General features: G+C 44.5%; 1 protein-coding gene across 2 annotated transcripts in view; it reads right to left on the minus strand.

Annotated features, from left to right (window-relative positions):
* DYM (dymeclin) overlaps positions 1 to 21,044 on the minus strand; it is a 281,550-nt gene extending 260,506 nt beyond the window's left edge. Inside the window, exons 1-2 of one of the 2 annotated variants that reach the window (XM_037034043.1) lie at positions 20,969 to 21,044; positions 3,814 to 4,005 (exon numbers count right to left, since the gene is read on the minus strand). In XM_037034043.1, the coding sequence (XP_036889938.1) occupies positions 3,814 to 3,953 (140 nt within the window). In that variant the 5' untranslated portion in view covers positions 3,954 to 4,005; positions 20,969 to 21,044. Of the gene's footprint in view, positions 1 to 3,813; positions 4,006 to 18,507; positions 18,763 to 20,968 lie in introns of those variants that run through there. The other variant, XM_037034035.1, reaches the window with a different exon arrangement.
* Positions 21,045 to 22,157: the final 1,113 nt, after the last annotated feature.

Here is a 22,157-nt window from a genome sequence, read left to right on the forward strand (position 1 = left end):
TGTAGGGGTGATTAGGTCATGAATGTGGGATCCTTATGAATGGGATCAGTGCCTCTTATTAGAAAGACCCCAGAAAGCTTGCTCACCCTTCTGCCACGTGAGCACACAGAGAGACCGTGCGGGCTATGGACCAGAAGAGGGCCATCACCCAGCTGTGATGGTGCCCTGACCTCAGATTCCTGCCTCCAGAACCACAAGCAATGGATTCTTGGCGTTATGAGCTACCCAGTAGGTGGCGTTTTGCTACAGTAACCCCAACAGACTAAAACAGCACGAGACGTCCCTCAAAAGGACACCTAAGAAAAGCAGTAACACCTGCTCCCTCTGGAGCAGAGAACGAGGCACATGGAGAACAGGAGACGTCCCACGTTTACAGCCTTTGAATCCTGTTGATTCTGAACCACAAGAACGTATTATCTTTTCAGACAAAAATAAACAAAATTATCATTTTTTAAATTCCATGTACAGACACCACGGCGCCTGCATCTCTTCCCACCACCTGCCCACGCTGGGCTAGGCTGTGGCCCACAGAAGAGGCCCCTGTGGGCGACACTGCCCTTCAGGCGGGCCAGTGTCCCCGGGCCCGCACCCACACGCACAGAACCGCACCCTGCCCCCACGCCTTTGTCCCTGCTCCTTTCACGAGTGCCAGAATCCCCTCCTCGCTTGCTCTCCTCCTAAACCACCCGCCGCCTTCAGGGCTCTGTTCACACCCGGACGCCTCCGAAAGACTTTCCAGAACCCTGGAATCCTGACCGCCCCACACAGTTTCCACGTGCCTTCCAGCTTTTTACTGCGTATCTGGAACGCGTCTATCGATCTTAAAACGGAGTTATTTTTATTTTTTTTAATTTTTTAAAATATTTTATTGATTATACCATTACAGTTGTTCTATTCCCCCCCTTCATTCCCCTCCACCCGCACACTCCCTCCCCCACCATTCTCCCCCCCTTAGTTTATAACCACGTGTCTCAAGTTCTTTGGATTCTATATTTCCCCCACTATTCTCGCCCTCTCCCTATTTTCTACCTACCGTCTATGCTATTTTCTACCTACCATCTATGCTATTTTCTGTGCCTTCTCCCCCCTTCTCCCCCTCCCACTCCCCTGTTGCTAACCCTTCATGTGTTCTTCATTTCTATGGTTCCACTCCTGATCTAGCTGTCCTCTTGGTTTGCTTTTGTTTTAGGTGTGGTTGTTAATAACTGTGTGTTTGCTGTCCTTTCACTGTTAATATTTTTTATCTTCTTTTTCTTATATAAGTCCCTTTAGCATTTCATATAATAAGGGCTTGGTGATGATGAACTCCTTGAACTTGACCTTATCTGAGAAGCACTTTATCTGTCCTTCCATTCTAAATGAAAGTTTTGCTGGATAAAGCAATCTTGGCTGTAGGTCTTTGGATTTCATGACTTGGAATACTTCTTTCCAGCCCCTTCTTGCCTGTAAGGTCTCTTTTGAGAAATCCGCTGACAGTCTGATGGGTACTCCTTTGTAGGTGACTGTCCCCTTATCCCTTGCTGCTTCTAGGATTCTCTCCTTCATTTTAGTCTTGGCTAATGTAATTATGATGTGCCTTGGTGTGTTCCTTCTTGGGTCCAACTTCTTTGGGACTCTCTGAGCTTCCTGGATTTCCTGGAAGTCTATTTCCTTTGCCAGACTGGGGAAGTTCTCCTTTATTATTTGTTCAAATACGTTTTCCACTCGTGGCTGTTTCTTTCCCCCTTCTGGTACCCCTATAATTCGGATGTTGGAACGTTTAAAGATGTCCTGGAGGTTCCTAAGCCTCTCCTCATTTTTTTGAATTCTCATTTCTTCATTCCTTTCTGGTGGGATGTTTTGTTCTTCCTTCTGGTCCATTCCATTGATTTGAGTCCCAGTTTCCTTTCCATCACTATTGGTTTCCTGTGCATCTCCCTTCATTTCAATTAGTTTAGCCTTCATATGTTCCTCTAATTTGTGACTATGTTCCTCTAATTTGTGACTATAATCTACCAGTTCTGTGAGCATCCTGATAAATAGTGTCTTGAATTGTGCTTCTGAGAGGCTGGCAATTTCTTGGTTGCTTAGGGTTATTGGCTCTGGGACTTTGAGTTCTTCTTGCACCATCTTTTGGGCTGTTCGTGCCTGTTCCATAGCAGGATCAGAGCCCTAAAGTGTTCACCAGAGCAGGGCAACTAAGTCACTGGGTTGTGACGCTGTATGTGGGGGCGGGGTCAAAGAGGGACTATGGCCTCCTGTCTGCTGCCTGCTGCCGCGGCCCTCACCGGTGCCACAGTTGCTGCCGTCACCGGGCCCACGCGTTTCGTCCCACTGCACGCGAGTGTGCCACCGCCATCAGCCCTCGCCCCCTGGGGCCTGCATGGTCCGTCTCACTGTGTGCGAATGTGCACACGTGGTCAGTCTGCCCCGCACCCCAACTGTTTCCCAGCTGCCTGCGCACCTGGGTCAGGGGGACCTGTCCTGCCCGACCCTGCTCCCTGCTGGCTCCGCCCCTCTTACCGTCCCCGTTGAACAGTTAGATGTAGTCAGACTTCCGTATAATTCAATTTTCTGTCCTTTGGTTGTGTCTTTGTTTCTCCAAACCTTTGTTGTATTCAAACGTGGTTATGGGAGAAGGCACAGTGTTTCCACCTATGCCTCCATCTTGGCGGAAGTCCAAAACGGAGTTATTTTTAAAAACAAAACAAAAACTGCATGGTCTAGAAGTAATAGTTTCTGCGGAAGGACAGAGTGATTACCACAATAGGAGGCAATCAGACTATCAAATAAAATGAAAACCTGATTATATCCTTTCTGATGAAAATCTTTCAATGGTTTCCAATGATATTAGGACAAAGTCCAAACTCCTTAATATTTTTCACCAGAACCCTCAAATCTTCCACACCTCATCCCTCATCTCTCTTCAGACTCCCATGCCTGGCACACTCCTCCTCACCACTGGGATTTCCTTATGGCGTTCCCCTACCCGGACCAGTCCCCTCTTATTCCCAAGCCACCTTTCCTCTGGCTCAGAAATCAGTTTACAAGTGAAATGTTGGTTTTTGCCTATCAAATCGGCAAAGATCAAAGAGTCCAACAATGCATCAAACTGACAAAAGTGAGAGGAAAGATACCTTCCCATACATTGCTGGTAGCAGTATAAACAGGTATGACTTCCACAGGGCACAAGTTGGCCATATCTACCAAAATGACAAATGCATGTGCAGCTTGACCCAGCAAATCTACTTCCTAAACCAGAGCTGCACTTGTATCATGAGTAATAGTGCACGCGGCATTATCTGTTATAACAAAACACTGGAAACAACCTCCATACCCACCAAGAGAAAACTGATTAAATATGTTCTATAAACAGTCTGCAGACATTGAAAAGAAACAGCAGCTGCATATATGCTTAAGTACACAAGACATGTTTTACTTAATTGTGGAAGAAAAAGCCAGAGATGGCAAGCAAAAAAGAAAAAGCAAGGTTATGTGTAGTATCCTTACTACCACTTGTGTTTAGATAGTTTTGTAAAATGTATATGAGATATAAGCTTAAATAATCTGTACTATCATTAAAAGGATTCAAAAGAAACTGCTACCAGGAATCATCTCTGGGGAAGAGAGGTAGCTGAGCAGACCAAAAAAAAGGAGAAAAACTTATTTCCTACTTTTCTACCTTTTGGATTTTCTACTGGTACATGTAGGACAGACAGGTAGCAGCTACTGGATGGACAGACAGATGTTAAAAAACATTTTTTTTTAAAGGAGCACACCACACAAATACGTGTGGCCCTCCATAGAAACGTTCACGTCCAAGTGCTCTCTTACCTGCTAGTCGGTGTGGGGAACGAAAACGAGAGAAGCTGATTCCAGAACGGGTCGTTCTCGGACAGCGGCTCTGTGCCCGACAACTTCTTTAAGTGCTCGTTGGTGGGGAGGTCGCCGATCCTGCTGCTGTTCGACCCCATCTTCCGATTTGGCCGACAGTTTGTCCCTAAACCTTCATCTCCACAGGACAACCTAAAAAGAATAAAAAGGATTTTCAAACTTGTTCAAAATAATCCTCCTACACGTCCCTACCCTTGACCCTAAATGTAAAAGACGGTAAACTTACTAAAGGAAATCACACCTTTATTTTCCTTTATTTTTAAATATATTAGCCATCAGATACAAAGTCATAAGATGGAAAACGGGGCTAACATCTGCCTTAGCCAACACAAACACAAAAATCAGAGTCCGTACCTGGAGATCTTAGAAGGGGCAAACCTCCCTCCCCCGCAGACACACCAGGGTACCATCTGCGGAACGGAGCAAGCAGTGAAGTGCCCAGGAGGAACAAGCCAGGAGACCAGCCACCGAAGTACTGCTGTCAGAAAGTTCCACCGGCTCCCCACCCGCACAGCAAGCAAAGTAGAAAAGTGAGCCCAATGGCATCTCTTCTGCAACAAATCATGCCAAGCATCACTCACACACACACACACACACACACTCACACTCTCTCTCTCTCTCTCTCTGGACCCACAGTTTTATTTGAACTCCTGAAACTCTTACCAATGGAAACCAGGATAAAATGGAACTGGAAAATCCCACTATCCAATCAGCTCATCTCCCAGAGCCCTGCTGCTTGTCCCGCTCAGTGCGCCTCAGAAGCCTTCTCGGCTCTCAGCGCTCCTTCCTCTCTATCCGTCAGTCACTGAGTCCGCCTCCTGCTTCCACTAGCAGCTTCCACGGTACCCTCAAAACTCCCCCAGACCCAGCCTCCGACCAGAACGCCAGTTCTTCCTGGATCCCTAAAATACTTCAGGTTCTTAAAACTCAAAGATAATATATTTTTAATTATATATGTAATATATAAGCAGTAATTTGGTGCATAACAGTGCACCTTATGTAAGTCTGTACTAAAAATGAGAAGCATGCCATTGCTGGTGCTTTTAGAAGTAAACCTCTCAAAGGACCTATTTTAAAGCGATGTAGTCAAGAACCTGATCTTAACGTGTGCACAACCGATTCCATCCTCCCTCCCCAAACCAGCTTGCCCTCTCAACTTCCACTACTCCCGTGAAGTTACCATTATGTCAAAAACTACACTAAGCCCTGGCTGGTGTAGCTCAGTGGATTGAGCGCGGGCCTGAGAACCAGACAGTTCCAGTTCGATTCCCAGTCAGGGCACATGCCTGGGTTGCAGGCCAGTTCCCGGCAGGGGACACACGAGAGGCAACCCTACATTGATATTTCTCTCCCTCTCTCCTTCCCTTCCCCTCTAAAGGTAAATAAATAAAATCTTTAAAAAACAAAACTACATTGAAATGTGATTTTTCTGTAGTATGTATGACACATCTCCTGAGGTAGATTATTCCTGAATAATAATTTAAAGTAAAAATATATGTATTTTTGTTAAATAAATGGATTGTTCCCTCTCGACCCTCCCCCCTCAGGAAGAATCTACGTGTGCTTCTGGCTTGCTCTTTGACCTCCACGTGAGTGATTCCAGGACGAGTGTTTTGTCCTGACTTCTCAGTCCAAACCCGAGCACAAATGTTTACTTAAGAGCCATTTCAGTTTGCTGTCTTGCTATCACCATAAATATTGAAGTAGATTTTAACATGTGTCCCCCCAAATAAGCAACCCCTCCCAAAGTCACTATTTCTATCACCATTATCAATCTTCTTGGCTCAAACTGTCTCACTCACATAACCAAGCATCCGTTTGACAAATGCCTATTACACACTCACTGTAAATGTTCAGTGTTATGCTGCAAACTGAAAATGTAGAAATGAGTAAGACCAGGTCCCTGCCACTAATGAACTCAAAGGCTCTTAACACATATGGTGTGCAGCACAGCGGAGTGTGGACACACAAAAGGCTATGGAAACACACAGGAGTACCTGAGGTAGAGGGACAGGACACACGACGGCCCCTTCACTCAGCCGGTTTCCTTACATGATCTAATGTCAGCAACTAAGCTAAGCACTTTACAATCACTGATTCATTTCTGCCCTGTCGACAACTCTACGAGGAGGTCGCAATCTTCTCACTTTACAGAGGCGGAAACTAAGGCACAGGCGGGTTAAGTAACTTCCCCACGGTCCCAGAAATTAAGTGACAAAGCCAGGATTGAAACCCAGGTGACCCAATTCCAGAATGCCTGGTCTTGACCACTCCATTAGAATGACTCTCGAACGAGTCCTTCGGGTTCTTCTACAACCCCCACGGTGCTCCACACCATCTTTCAAATCCCTCTCTTCCTTTCTATTCCCACCGCCTCCAAGCCAGACCAGGCCTCTCTAATCTCACATGACATGGCGCAACAGTACCTGGGTGCCTTTGCTTCCAGCCTTTCCACTTGGATTCACTTTGCACACTCCAATAGTGCACTGATCCTTTAAAAAAACACAGGATGCCCTGCCTGGTGTGGCTCAGTGGATTGAGTGCTAGCCTGCAAACCAAAGGGTCACTGGTTCGATTCCCAGTCAGGGTACCTGCCTGGGTTGCGGGCCAGGTCCCCAGTACGGGGCACACAACAGGCAACCACACACTGATGTTTCTCTCCTTCTCCCTCTGTTCTCCTCTAAAAATAAACAAATAATATATTTTTTAAAAAGATACATAAAAAATAAAAAAATAGAAAAATAAACCCACAGGAAATTCAGGCCAGTACTGCAATGAAGACCAAAGGTTCTAGTGAGCTAAGTCTGTACAGATTCAGCCTGAAATCCACTTTACACCTTCTAACACCCCACTGTATGATGGGAAAAGCAAGGGAACCTACAACTCGTAAGATAGTCTTTGATGAAGAAAGATGATCCATACAAAGCACTCAATAAAGAACCCAGCACAGAGTATGCTTAGCAAAATAAAAGGTCAAATATAATTTATTTTTAATATCAGTGGAGTTACCAATTCCATCATGTCACTCATTAGCTAAAAATATTCAATGAGTCTTCATTACCTAAGAACCAGAATACTGACATTCAAGACCCTCCACAGTCTACAAGGTCACTTTCCAACTTCCAACTACCCTCCAAACCACTGCTTCTCAAACTTGAATGTCCATGAAAAACTCCTGAGGAGTATGTGGCTAGAATACAAATACCTGGGCCTCAAAAAATTCAAAATGTCAAGGGAGAGCCGAGCGCCTGCATTTTTCTAAAAAGCACTCACAGCGACCTCCATACACAGTAGTCGGTGACCCCGTCTGCACGTGTAACGAGGCAGAGGCCAGCTGTCTCCTCAGCACCCAGCACGCCTGTTGCTCCTCCATTCACACCCGCCTCCCCCTGCCTTTGGGCACCTCCAGCCCTACCCACCAGCGATTTCCCTTTTTCTCCATCACCTACAGCACTCATGGCCTCCACCGCTCGTTTGGAAGGTAGCCTTCCGACGGTGCCTGGTCCGGCGGGCTTCTCCACCACTATTTAACTTTCAACCAGTTCTTTTCTCGAGTTAATTTTACCATCACGGGTGAAAGCAATACTTTGAAGAAAAAATAATACGCTCAATATTTGGTATTTTGTGAAATATTCAATATATACATAAAATTAAACCTCATTTGTGCATACTGATTGTCTCCTAATTTAATGAGCCTTAAATTAAAGTAAATATTAGTGGATCTGAAAATCCAATAACAGCCAAATTCTGTCCTAACACCCTCAAAATATGCAAATGCCACCCTGTCCCAACTTGGGCTGAGAATCCAAAAAGCATTAAGCTACACTCCCAAATCACCTGCTTCCTAATAAAACATACCACACACACACACACACACGTAACCAGGAGACTTTAAAGTGAAACACAGTTGAAACGAGATCAGAGAAAGAGTGGGGCAATGGTCACTAGCCGAACACAAGTCAGACATCACAGGTGCCATTATTAGTTCAGTGGAACATTCTCTAGAAGGTTACTAGGCTTCCAGTGCTACGTTAAGTACAGCTGGGTGTCCCACTCCAGTAAAACGAGAGTAATGGAAACAAAAAGCCCACAAGTATAAAAGCAGAGATGTGGAGGACGAAAAGGTGACAAAGCAGTTGCACCTGAACCAAAGGGCTGAGGACACCCCAAAGTGACCACCTGCCGGAGACGACACTAACAAAAAGCCAGGCCACCCCATGGCACCCTGGGGAGGCAAAAGAGCCATAGAAAATCACCATGGAAGGCAGGGGCTAGGCACGGGCTAACGTCCATGGGTCTCCCCAGCCCTGCCTGCAGCAGGAGAGCGTGTGTGTGTGCTCCCTGGGGAGATCTGACTGGAGAGACCAGACTCTGAGGCCCAGGCAGGGAAGGGCGATGAGGTGGAAGACGAAAGCAGAAGGAAGCCAACGTGTGCTTGCTCCACCGTTACACACTGGATGCCCCAGCCTCCGAGGCAGGAGACTGAAGGATTCTCCTCAGGTGAAACAAAAGGGGGGACCCAGGGAAATATCAAGACAACTGGGATTACCCCCCATTTAAAAAGCTGGCCAGTGCAAACCAAAGGGTCGCTGGTTTGATTCCCCGTCAGGGCACATGCCTGGGTTGCAGGCCAGGTCCCAGTAGGGTATGTGTGAGAGGCAGCCACACACTGATGTTTCTCTCCCTCTCTTTCCTTCTCCTTTCCCCTATGTTTATAAATAAATTTTAAAATCTTTTAAAAATAAATAAATAAAAAGTGGGCTAGCCATCTGCAGCCACACCCACCACCAAACTCACTCACGTGGAGCACGCCCAAGCAATACAGGGAGTCTCAATCTCAGATAAGGATGCATGACCAAAAACCAAGACAAGTCTGGACCCTCCAACAGGAAATAAAGAAACCAAAGAAAGGAATTAGGAAACAAATGATTCTCAGGGAGGAAAACATTTAAAAACTAAAATTAATGTCAGGGAGATAATGAAAACAATAAATGTAAACAACTACGTAGCACCTGGCAGGTCCTCAGGCACCAGTCAAAGGCTCACCCTGACTCATCCGGTCCTCACCACAACCGCTGCGGCAGCCCCGGCTCCGTTCTCACCGCCAGGTCAGGGCCCGAGGGCCAGATCCAGCCTGCTGCCTGGAGGGTCATTTCTTATACACATAAACGGTTGAAACAAATGAAGAATATTTTGTGACATGTGGAAATTATATAAAATTAAAACCGCAGTGTCCGTAAGTTTTATTAGACCACGGCCACTCTCCTGTGTTCACACATTGTCTGTAGCCGCTTTGGTGACACAGCAGCGGAGCAGCTGAAACACAGAGTGTATCCGGTGCTCTCATCCGTTCACACTGCTTTTCAATGCACTACGCACTTCAGTGACACATGTGACAATGACAGCATTTCAGGTGCCATGTGCACTGCCATACTGCAACTTTTTCTTTTTTAATCCTCACTGGAGAATATATTTATTGATTTTAGAGAGGAAGGAGCTGGGGGGGCAGAGAAAAACATCAATGGAAGAAACATGGATTGGTCGCTTCCCATACACACCCTGACCGGGGATTAAACCCACAAACTTTTGGTGTATGGGACAACACTCCAACCAACTGAGCCACCGGGCCAGGGATGCAACATTTATTTTTAAACTACTAGTGGAGATCTATCATGTCAAAAAAAAAACAGAAAGTAAGCTTTGAAGACACACTTTTAAGTAACTGTAGAGTGCAGATTATTTTTTAATTAGATGTCACAGCACTGTGTTTATTTTGTAACGCACTGTAGCTGTGCCAGAAGAATGCAGTATGGGGAAGACAGTACCAACGACGCGCTCATCACAGCAGCCCTGCGTGCCCTACCTCACTGCACACACACTCCCCATTCAGGACAGTAATGCTAAGGAAACTGGAAAACTTAAACGAGGCATTTCATCACAGCAACATCCTCCCAAAATAAAAAATGAAAGCAAGGCTGCAACCCAAGTAAGCTTCCAAATGGCTCATTTGTTAACTAGTCAGACAAAGTCATTTGCTCTCATTTGTTAAGTTAGATTGTTTGATGGCAACAGCCAAAGAAATGTATCCAGAGAAAAGAAACATCTTTAAGACTTGTCTGTCAGTGAAAACAGTTGCTGAGAGTCTGTATGGAACAATTATAGCCAATGGACATTTCCCAAAACAGCTGAGAAGATACCATCTAGGTACAATATGGAGTGGAATCTACTAAGATGCACAACAACTGATGCAGGTAGGAATATGTGGGGAGCAAATAAAATCTTAGCTGGACAAATTTGCAAACCTCATGAAAATATAAGGTGTTTAAAGCCTATTTATTGCTCATGGTAACATCAGTCAGCAAGTGCTTTGCATAAAATATTTGAGTCTACTGTGTTATTGAACCAGTTACAACAGTTAGCTTCATTTGCTCATGAACTTACTCATCACCAAAATTTTTCTCGGAAACAGGCCTGGCTGGTGTGGCTCAGTGGATTGAGTCCCAGCCCACGAACCAAAGGGCTGCCCATTTTATTCCCAGTCAGGGCACACGCCTGGGTTGCGGGCCAGCTCCCCAGGAGGGGGATGAGGGGCAACCACACACTGATGTTTCTCTCCCTCTCTTTCTCCCTCCCTTCCCCCTCTTAAAATAAATAATCTTTAGGAAAACATTTTTTTCTCAGAAACAGATGAATATCCTGATATGTCTTAGTACACAACAATATAACAGCTTAGCGGCAGTATCGTTTCATTGAAATTTTTGAGCTTAGAGTTGAGACCGAAATTTTTCTGAACAAGAAGAACCCTCCCCCGAAACCACATTACTGAACACTGAATGCCTTTGGAAATTACTTATTGCTGCAGGTTTCATATTTCTCAATGAACTCAACCTAAAGTTAGAAAACCAGCAGCACTTAACATAAAAAACCTACACAAAATGTTTTCACTTTCATTTTGAGGAAAACTGATGTTGTCTGACTCACAAGTGATGTCAAGGTGTTTTCTTACACATTCTCTGCTGTCAGATACTAACCCAAGATGCAAGATCTCCAGGTCCATACACAAGTATGCAGAAGATGTTTTCCAGATTCAAGCTACAGTTCCAGAAGCAATGTCAGATCTCAATGCAAGTACAAAAGTACTTTTATTAACAGAAAATATCTGCTCAACCATTAGTACTGTACTTTGAATTTCATCAATAAAAATCTTCTAGACATTTGTTCTCTCCTGTTTTGTAGGTACCAACACAACAACCTTCTTTTGGCACCTGGTCCACAAAACCTTAAATGTTTACAATCTGGTCCTTAACACAAAACATCACCTGACTCTAAGCCTAGAAGAAGAAACTGAGGCAAAGAAAGGTTAAGTAACTTGCCCAAGATTATAAAGCTAGAGAGAGACACGCCAGGTTCCAACCCGGTCAGGCTGGGTACAGAAATGATGCTCTTAGCCACGGTACCCTTGGTCCATGAACCAAAAAAACGTTATAAAAAAGGAAATAATCAAAGAACAAGAAACAACCCTTGAAATTAAAAATAAGGTAAAAATTCAATAGAAAGGATGTCAAGGAAACTCCCCTTAAATAAATAATAAAGACAAAGTGATGAAAAACAGGAGATGGAAAATTAAAAGACCCATTTAGAAGGTTTTAAGCCCTGGCTGGTGTGGCTCAGTGGACTGAGTGCCGGCCTGTGAACAGGAGGGTAGCAGGTTCAATTCCTGGACAGGGCACATGCCTGGGTTGCAGGCCAGGTCTCCGGTTGGGGGCGTGCAAGAGGCGACCCATCATGTGTCTCCTGCACATTGATATCTCTCTTCCTCTCTCTCTCTTCCCCTGTCTCTAAAAATAAATAAATAAACAAACTACATTTTTTTAAAAAAGAAATTATTAAGAGTAACAGGAGTTCCAAAAAGGAAGCACAAACAGAGGGATGTTCCACTGTCAAGGCAGGAACTGTGAAGGGTCCGAGATTTACCTTCCGTGTAGGCTGACAAAGGCATGGAGCCTCCAGGCAGAGACACAAACAATTCATTGCCCACAGCAACAGCCGCAGCCAGAGCGACACCTTGCATCAGCTTCCTGGGCCCCAACCCCCACAGGTCTTTCAAAGTATTTGGTAAAAGTTAGTAGTACATTCATGGAAAAATAAGCAAATGGGAGGAGGGGCAGGAAAACAAGGTAAAGCACGCAGCTCAGCAGTGCGCAGTATTTAGTATTTACGCCGTATAATGATGTAACCACTGAACACGAAATTAACCAACAATCCTATGTTTGTACTGGAAAGTCTGGAAAAGGAGGAGGGGGCGGAGGAAGAGCACCTCATTTACCAGAATAAGGAGTCAATGGTGTTCTCTAAAACTGATAAATCACAAAATAACCATTCAGATGATTACAAACACAGTTCAAAGCAGTTGCCTCTGAGGACCAAACTAAGAAGAATGGATACAGCTGTTTTTTTATAATATGCCTTCCAGTATTATATCAATATAGAAGTATTACTTTAAGTAGAAGAAATAACTTTCAAACAAATTGGGGAGAATGTGCTTTACTATTTCACAATCACTGACTCACATTAACAATTCAACATGCAACTACTAAAGAACAGTGCAGGGTTGCCAAACAAACTAGCCATACTGAAGGTACATCATATTACGGTTACGTGGGAACAGGTATCTGTATTTCCCGGGTGCCCACTATGGGGCCAGAGCGAAGCTAAGTGCCAAGGTGGAACCTGTGCAGAATGGAATTTATTTACAGTCAAGGAAGAGAAACAGACAGGTCAGCATGAAATTACAATGTGGCAACCATTCAAGACTCAGTGAAAACTTCCCATAAGTCATGCCATAAACTAAGACCTGAAGGGTAAGGACTGGCTTGGGTGGGTGCAGGGTTCAGAAAATGTTCAAAGCAAAGAGAATAGCATGTGAGGACTAGGGTTAAGACAGAAACAGGCAGGGCCCATTGAGGGACTTGAAAGAAGTTCACCGAGGCTGGAGCAGGAGGGACCAAAGTGGGAGCAAACAAGGCCAGAAAGCAAGCAGCTGCTCCATGCTTTACGCGGAGACGAACTAAAGGGCATGTCTTCTACTCCGTCCCTGGTAACTGGAAGACTGCACCCCCCTAAGTCTCCCAGATCAGCAAGCCCTTCCCCTACACAGTGAGGATTTCCAAACACCCATGTTCAGTCCAGAACTGCCTTGTGGCTGACACGCCACTTTGACCTGACTGCCCGCCGTACATTACCCTGCAGCTGTCAGCACGCTCAGCACAGCACTGCTCAGCACAGCACTTCGTACCCACCCCCCATCCATCTCAACTTCTCCTTTTCACATCGCCTATTCAGATACCCACATCAGAAACCTGAGGGAAGAGGAGGAAAAACAACTAGTATTTAGAGCGTATATGTTGCCAGATACATAAGACACAGTTTCATTTCATTGTAACTACCATACATAAAGCATTAGTGCTACTTTGCAGATGAGAAAACTAAAGCTCAAGAAGGCTGAGTAACACACCAAAGCATATCAGTAACACAACTAGGATTCAAACCTAGAAATGTGGGTTAGTCTAGAGTCCACAGAGAAACTAATTTCAAAGTGAGGTATTAGAAATGCCAACTGCATACCTCAGTCTCCAGTACTCCCTCCCTGATAGTAACAACCCTATTTTTGGCTGAGCATGTTCCTGTCCAGCTCTAAGATACATTACCTACCCTCTCCTGCAGCCAGCAAGGTCATGTGACCAAGCCCTCTCTAATACTGAATTACATCAACTTCCTTAGGAGCGAACGGCCACTTCTCTGTCCCTCCCTCCATCCTTCGGCTCCCATATTAGCCAGCAGCCATCCTGGCCCCAGAAATCAAGGGCCACACCCCTGGTGATGACAGAGGAAGAAACTGGAAAGGGGCGGAGTCCCGAATGACAGTGGAGCCACCATACCAGCCCTGAACTGTCTATTTCAGGTCTTCTTTCACATGAGAAACAAACAGACTTACGCTACTACTTTTCACGCCTCTTGTTATTCAGAGGCAAACCTAAGTAAAACTGACACAGGAGGCTTTGAAAGTGTTCTAAGAGAAAGGTCAAAGGTTGCAAGAGACATATTGGAGGAAAAAGTGTCAAGATTCAGTGAACGTCTCAAACTAAAAAAGAAATTTATCAGTCATATGCCACACAAAAGATTTTTTTAACATCTTCTCAATGTTCACATTAGAGGGTTACAGTCATTTTTGGTGTCTGCATTTTTTAATTGAAATAAGATGGATAGTTTCGGGTGTGCAGCACAATGATTCATTATATGCGGACACTGTAAAATGATCACCAGTAAGTCCAGTTAACATCCATCACCACACAGGTACAATTTTTCTCTTGTGATGGGAACTTTTAAGATCTAGTCTCTCAGCAACTTTCAAATATGCAGTACAGGGTTATTAACTGCAGCCACCACACCGTACATCACATCCCGAGGACTAAATTATAAACAGAAGTTGGCGCCTTTGGACCACTTTCACTCATTTTATCCATCCACCCCTCCACCCACCTGGTGCCTGCATTTCTAAAGAATGTGATAAAAACTAAAGACATTAAAAAGTACTAGCCAAACCTCCACAAGGGGATGGAAAGAAAAACCTTTTAGTAAATACAACCTATTCGTAAAGTTGTTCTCTGCCCTACGAGTTTAGGTTATTTTGTTTAAAAATAAGTAACATGAAGATAATGTACAAACTGGTTACAAGAAGTTTATAAGTAGAAGTTCAGAGCATTACGCTCAGCTGAGAACCTTTCTAGAGAAAATAAATATCCGGTCCTGCCTTCAAGTTGAATGATTCCCATCTCACACTTACTGATAAGCAGGGCTAAAACACAGCGCCCCAAGACAGGGAGGACCTCCAGAGATAAACCGGAAGGCGGAACCCCCTCAAGAAGCAGGATATCCAACTACAGGACTTCCGGAAATCCTTTCCACCTCCACGACTCAGAGTCCCCTCCCAGGCCTGGGAAGGGCAGAGCTGTAAAAGCCATCCTGCCCCTGTGCTTTCAGGCCCACTGGCCTCAACCATGCGCAGCTGAGTCCCAGAAGGAAAATTCTACCAGGGGCTTCAAACACAAGTCTCACAGGAGCCCCTCTTCCTGAAAGTGTTCCCTCACTTGAAGCCCTGTCCTGTAGAGTTGAGGGCACCTTCATCAGCAGTGGGACAAAATGCCCCGCCCTCCCCTCTGGGCACGGAACCATCACCACCCTGAGATCTAGGACTTCAAGTGGCAGCTAAGATTATACACACTCCAATTACAAATATAAAAACATGAATATTAAAAAGAGACCAAAATAAAATACAGAAAAACTTTACATGCTGTTACACTGCTTTTATACTTAATCACTTTTAAAGGTCTCATTTTACCAATGCCTACACTCTGTGCCCCAGGTTTTCTATATGCCTGTTTATCGTCACTAAAAGGAAATTGAACAGTCCTCTCCAGCACTAACCACTCCCAGTACCTACAAAGTGAAAGACCACACATTGCATTTATAGCAGCAAAAGAAATCACCTATTTTCTTAAGACTCAGCAAAATTCCCAAAACACACTGTGGTAGGCAGAATGATAGCCCCCAAAGACAGCCACATCCTCGTCCATGGAACCTGTGATTCTCTTATCTTAAATGGTAGAAGGGACTTTGCAGTTATAATTAAGGACCTTGCAATGGGGAAATTATCCTGAATTATCCAGGTGGGCCTGACCTAATCTCTGAGGTCCTTTCCCAGCTGTGGGCAGAAACTGACTTGAGAAGAATGGTCAGCAAGACGGCTGACCGGCTTTGAAGATGGAGAAAAGAGGGCACAAGCCAAGGAATGTGGCAGCTTCTAGAAACTGGAAGAGGCAAGGAAACAGATGCTCCCTAGAAACCTCCAGAAAGGAACAGGGCCTGGCCGACTCACCCACTCTAGCCCAGGGAGACCCATCTCAGACTTCTGAAACCCGGGGCTTTCAAGTAGTCCGTTGTTCCAAACCACTAAACCTGTGGTAATTGTTACAGTAGTCATAGAAAACTAACACACACATATTAAACAACTTGTAACAATATGTATAACTATCTAGAGAAAAACATAATCAAATTGCTTAAGTACTTAGAGCAGTATGAGACATAATAGTTATTTGTACATGTCACAGTATATTTCACTTCTATTTTCTCTGCCCTCACAAAACTCCATCCATTAAAAGCCAAAATGACAATTCTTCACACCTGTAGAGGATGAACCATATCAACCAAGGAAACAGGACAGTATGATCCACCGGGAAAATCAGGAAGACAATCATACTTTTCAGGGGAGCAAACAACTAGGTCTTTGCACTGCTTATTCCCCTTGTATCAACTGGATACCACATTTTAAAAAACAAGTCCTATTCCCAGCCAGGTAGCTCAGCTGGTTGGAGGTTTGATCCCGGGTCTGGCATATACAGGAATCAACCAGTGGCCCTGGCTCGTGGGGCTCAATGGACTGAGTGCTGGCCTGTGAACCAAAGTGTCACCAGTTTGATTCCCAGTCAGGGCACATGCCTGGGTTGTGGGCCAGGACCCCAGTTAGGGGCACCCAAGAAGCAACCACACACTGACGTTTCTCTCCCTCTGTTGTTCCCACTCTTCCCTTCTCGCTAAAAATTAACAAAATCTTTTTAAAAATCAACCATTGAATGCATAATTATGTACAACAAATTGAGGTTTCTCTCTTTCTCTCATTCCAAGCAATTTTAAAAATTAAAAATAAGTCCTAGATATTGAAGATAATAAAAGCTTACTATTTTTAGGTGTGATAATGGTACTGTGTGCCTATTATTCAATAAAAAGAGAGTTACTCAGTCTTCTACAGATTTACAGTATAATCAAATATTTACAAATGAAATGGTATGCCTATCACCTGTTCAAATATACTTGGGAGTAGGGATACGAATGGATAGAGGTAGAGAAAAAACTAAATTAGCCTGAGTACTAATTGTTGAAGCTGAGGCACAGGTACATGAGGTATATATTATTCCACTGTTTGCACGTTTCTGTATTTAAATGGGATATGAACAAAGTCTTTAACCTATCATAATAATATAGACTTAATATGTTTAATAGCTGAAATGTCCTTCCTGTAACATTGCCCCACCTCAATTCTCTGCTGCTTAATCCACCTGCAGCTGTTTCCTCAATCATTTTTTAATCCCCACCTCATTCTTCCCTATTTACTTACTAACCTTATGAGTTTCAGCAAGCCACCTAACCCCTAAAAGACGGGTTCTTCATCTGCAGAATGGAAATATTTATACTTGCCCAGTCTATCTCTGAGTTGGCAGGAGGATTTCATAAAATAAACAACTACAAAGCAGAATAATCCCTCGAGAAAGCTATATAGTCACAAACTTCATAGCAACCATTTCACCTATTCCTATAGAATCTCCTCCCTTCCACCTCCAGTTGCTCTCCTGAGCCCCAATGTCCAGTTGCTCTGTAAGGTTACACTGCTCTGCAAGGCTACAGGCCTCCACCCCCTGTGTCTTCATAGCTTTTCGGCACAGGACCTTGTTCCACACACCTCTGCTTCCAACCTCCCTTCTCCCCTTGCAAGGATCCCATTCCAACTGCCCCGCCCCCCTCAGCCTATCTACCCTTTCCAGCACTTGCATCCCGTCAGCTTCATCACCCCACTACCCTCACTCCCCACTGCTGCCCCCAGGCCACACGCACGTGAGCTAACTTCTCACTCTCCCCCCTTCGGTTAAAAACGAAACTGCTGGGTATAGGGAGGGCGAGGAGGGGGGAGAGAAGAGTGACTGCCCATATGCTATGGGATTTTGGGGGGTTATAAAAATGTTGTGTAGTTGCACAACCCTGTGAATATGCGAAAATACCACTGAGTTACAGTTCAGTTATCCTTTCAAAAGTGAAATTTATGAAGCCCTGGCTGGTGTAGCTCAGTGGACTGAGCTCATGCCTGCAAACTAAAGGCTGGAGGTTCGATTCCAGGTCAGGGCACCTGCCTGGGTTGCAGGCCAGTTCCCAGCAGGGGACTCACAGAGGCAACCATACATTGATATTTCTCTCCCTCTCTCCTTCCCTTCTCCTCTAAAGATAAGTAAATAAAATCTTTTTTTAAAGTTTTTTTTTAAAGTGAAGTTTATGGAACGTGAATTACATCTCAACAAAAATGTATTCACCGAAAAAAGAAAAAACAAACACTGCCGCCCGCCCTACCCATCACACGCCCATTTGTCAGACCAACAGCACCCTACCTCCCGAATGATCAACTTGCTCTTAGACATCTACCCCTCCCCCCGACCCGCTCCCCCCACCTCCCAGCCCAGCTCCAGAATCGAATGGAGGTCCCCCTGGCTCTCCCCAGTAGCACGCCCCCATGCTCCTCCGCTCCAAGTGCCACTGTGTCCTGGGGGAAGGGATGGGAGTGGGGCAGCTCTGGCGGCTCAGGCACAGCCTCTCCAGCCTGGCCCGGTCCCCGATTGGCAGGAAGGAACCCTTCCCCGCCTCCGTGGCAGCGCTGCCCCTCAGCTCCCGACGCTGACCGGGGGAGGGGAAGAGAGGGCGTCCCCGAATCCGCTCTGACGAGGAGTTGGGGGCCCGGCGGATCTCCCAGCCCACCTGTCCCAGCCGGCGGGGAGACCGCTTCCAGCTCACGGACAAGCAGGTAGCAGAGAAGGAACAGAAGCCACGATCGCCCCGGATCAGGCCTCCACGTTTCCTGTGTCTGCGGCTCCAGCTCCAACTCAGCGCCGACCCTGCTCCCGCCCCGGCCGCGTCGGTGCGGAGGCCGAGAGGCTGGGAAAGAAGAGGGAAGCGGCCCAGAACGCAGCTGGGAACCGAACGGCCGGGCGCGAGCCGGCCAGCGGTCACGTGGCGCGTGGCAGGCTGACTTCTGGGAAATGTAGTCCTTCAGGCATTTCTCCACCCTCCTATCGCCTGCGGGGCTACCTCCAAGCCACGTGGCAAAATCCAGAACCCGAGGAGCCCTCTCCTCCTGGCTGCTGGAGTTCTTAATTATAATACACCACTTATTCTCTGGCTTAACTTTATTAACCCTGCTGTTCGTGCCAACGGAATAATCATCCCAAAGTCAAGCAATTCCTTGTAGCACTCTAAATGATTTGAGAAATAGGAAAATAATTTATCATTTTACCTATTTTTAAATTTTTTATCTTTTCAGACTGTTATATTGAGGGCTAACTTCCAGGAAATAATTTTTTTAATATTTTATTTCTTTATCTTTAGAGGGTAAGGGAAGGCGAGACAGAGAGAAATATCAATGTATGGTTGACTCTCCGGCTTCCCCCATTGGGAACTGGCCTGCAACCCAGGCATGTGCCCTGACTGGGAATCAAACCTGGATCCTTTGGTTTACAGGCTGGCACTCAATCCACCAAGCTACAAAAGCCAGGGCCAGGAAATAATTTTTGATGGAGACAGTTAACGATCTAAGACTGCAAGATCGTCAAAAAGGACATGTGCTGCCCTAGCCGGCATGACTTGGTTGAGCATCAGCCAGTGAGCTGAAAAGTTCGCTGGTCTGATTCCTGGTCATGGCATGCGCCTGGGCTGCAGGTCAGGTTGGGGCATATACGAGAGGCAACCAGCTGATCTTTCTTTCCCTTCGCCTCTCTTTAACAAATAAATATGTTTAAAATGACACCTCCCCCAAGAAAGAGAATCCATACCCTGCAGCACCCAAAGTACTGAATTTGAAATGAAATGAGCTGAAGTTATCAGGTTGATGTCCTTGAACTTGATAACACTCCTCCTAGCTAGTTTCCTCATCTAAAGTACATACAAGATGATGATGATGCTCCCCACACAGGACGATTGACAATAATGGTCATAATAATTAACTCAAATGATTCACTGTTTTCTATGTGCTATGCACTATGTACCTGTTTATTTCCCCAAATAATGCTATAAGGTAGATATCATTGTTAGTTCTCTTACACGGTCAATATGTTCCAGTGTACTCTGAAAAGTACAATACAGGTCTTATGTACGTTATCAGCATATATGCCAATTAAGTTGCCTGAGTTTGCAGAAGGATTACAGGAAAATACATTAAAACACAAGATAACTAGGAGCCTAGCTAAAAAGAGGTGTGCCCCTGCTATGTAGCCATTGTGAAGAACGCTGTGGATTCATGCTCATGATATATTGAGCAGAAAGAGTATCTATAGTATTTCCAATTTTCATAAATGAGGTCTATTTACAATACCTACATACATATGCCAACAGGGAAAAGGCTAAAAGAATATTAACAATTGTTAACTTTGAGTAATGAGATCATGCATAATTAAAAGTTTCTACCTATGTGGTCTCCAATTTTTCTGCAGTGAATATGAATTACATGTAGAATTTTTTTTTAATTATAGCAAAAAGAGAGTCAGGCACCAAAATCAAATTCAAAGTACTTTATACTTTTGCCTGGGCCAAAATTACACAGTCTACTCCCAAACAACCCAGCAACAATTGTAAATATCTCTTCAGAACTGGCTTTATAGACCAAGAAGCCCCTTACTCTACTTTGGGACAATCCTGTTAGTGAACTTTAACATCCCCCTCCCTTTTGTATTTTTGGGATGCCTTCAAATTAAAAAATAATATATTTTTAAAAAATTTTCACCAGTGTTCCTAGGCAAAGGTCATAAAGAATAAGATTAGGAATGATTTTCACAACATATAAAGCATGCACTGGAGTAACAGTCCTTTGAGAACTATTAACCATACATCTAATGTACAAAGTATTATCTCTAGTCAACAACTTCTAGTGCTGCCTGCACAAGTATCATGATAACTTTGACTGACTTGACTACTTCAGTGTCTGGTTAGGCAGAAACACTAACAGCAAGGCCATGAAAGCCCTCCCACTAAGTGCAACGAGTTATCCTGAATTGGATTCTGGTACCAAAAAAGACAATAGTGGGAAAACTAATGAAATCCCACTGAAGTTTTTGGTTAAAGCTATTGTACCCATGTTAATTTCCCAGTTTTGACTCATGTGCTATGGTTATATAAGATATTAAGATTAAGGGAAACTGGGTGAAGGATAAGTAGGATTTCTCTGTACCTTGCAACTCTACTGGGAATTCAAAATTATTCCGTATGGCCATCAGAATAAAGGTCTCCTGAAGATGTCCACATTCTACTCCGTCAGAGCTAAGAATATGTTAGGTTACATGGCAAAGGGGAACTAAGGTTGCAGGTGGCATTTAGGTCGATAATCAGATAACCTAAAAATAGGAAGATTATCCTGTATTGTCAGGGTGAATCCAATACAATCATGAAACTAAAAAGTTAGACAGGCTGAAGAAGAGTCATAAAAACAGCTCTGGAAGACCAAGAGATGCAGCGTGAGGGGGGACCAGGCACTACTGGCTATAAAGATGACAAGAGACTGGGAATGTGGGTGGAGGCCCCTAAAATCTGGAAAGGTGAGGCAACAAATTGTCCCCTACAGCCTCCAGAAGGGGACATACTCTTGTCAATACCCGAATTTTAACTCAATGACACCATGTCAGACTTCTCACCTATAAAATAATACATTTGTGTTGTTTTAATTTTTTATTCATTGATTTTTAGAGAGCAAGAGGAAAGAAGAGAGAGAAACATTTGTTTTGTTCCACGTATTGATGCGTTGGATTGGCTGATTCTTACTCGTGCCCTGAGGAACAAACCCACCTTGGTGTATCAGGTTGATGCTCTAACCAACTGAGGTACACAGCCAGGGCATTTGTGTTGTTTCGAGCCACTAAATTTGGGGTAATTTGTGTAGTGGCAACAGAAAATTAATACATTCAAAAACAAAAAGCTTATTTAAAAGGAAAACTTGCAAATGGCTGTCTTCTCAACACTTTTGCCACCTAGGAAAGCACAAGTTAATCATGCTACTTAGAAAACAACTGGAAATGGAAAATGCACCCAAAAAGTTGAGTTCGCTTTGGAAGGCATACAGTTTTTATTTTCTGCAGCAGAAGATTTATAACCCTCCCAACTCATTTTGGTTAGAGATATGAAAATCAAGTACATCCAGAAATTCGTTGAGTTACACCAGGAAGCCAATCAAGCAGTGAAATGCCAAGTGCGTCTTTTCGGTGTTTCAAGTTGCTGTCCTGTGTGGCCTTTCTTCATCCTCCTCACTACTCAGTGACTTTCCAGGGAGATGTTTAAAATGTTTCTGATCCATCAGAAACCTCAAGGTCCTCAAGGTCCTGACTGGTGGGGCTCCTGGTTGGAGGATCATCCTGAAGCTGAAGGGT

Source organism: Sturnira hondurensis, unplaced genomic scaffold (assembly GCF_014824575.4).
Source record: "Sturnira hondurensis isolate 20B ecotype Veracruz unplaced genomic scaffold, ASM1482457v3 Scaffold0001872, whole genome shotgun sequence".
Taxonomy (NCBI): domain Eukaryota; kingdom Metazoa; phylum Chordata; class Mammalia; order Chiroptera; family Phyllostomidae; genus Sturnira; species Sturnira hondurensis.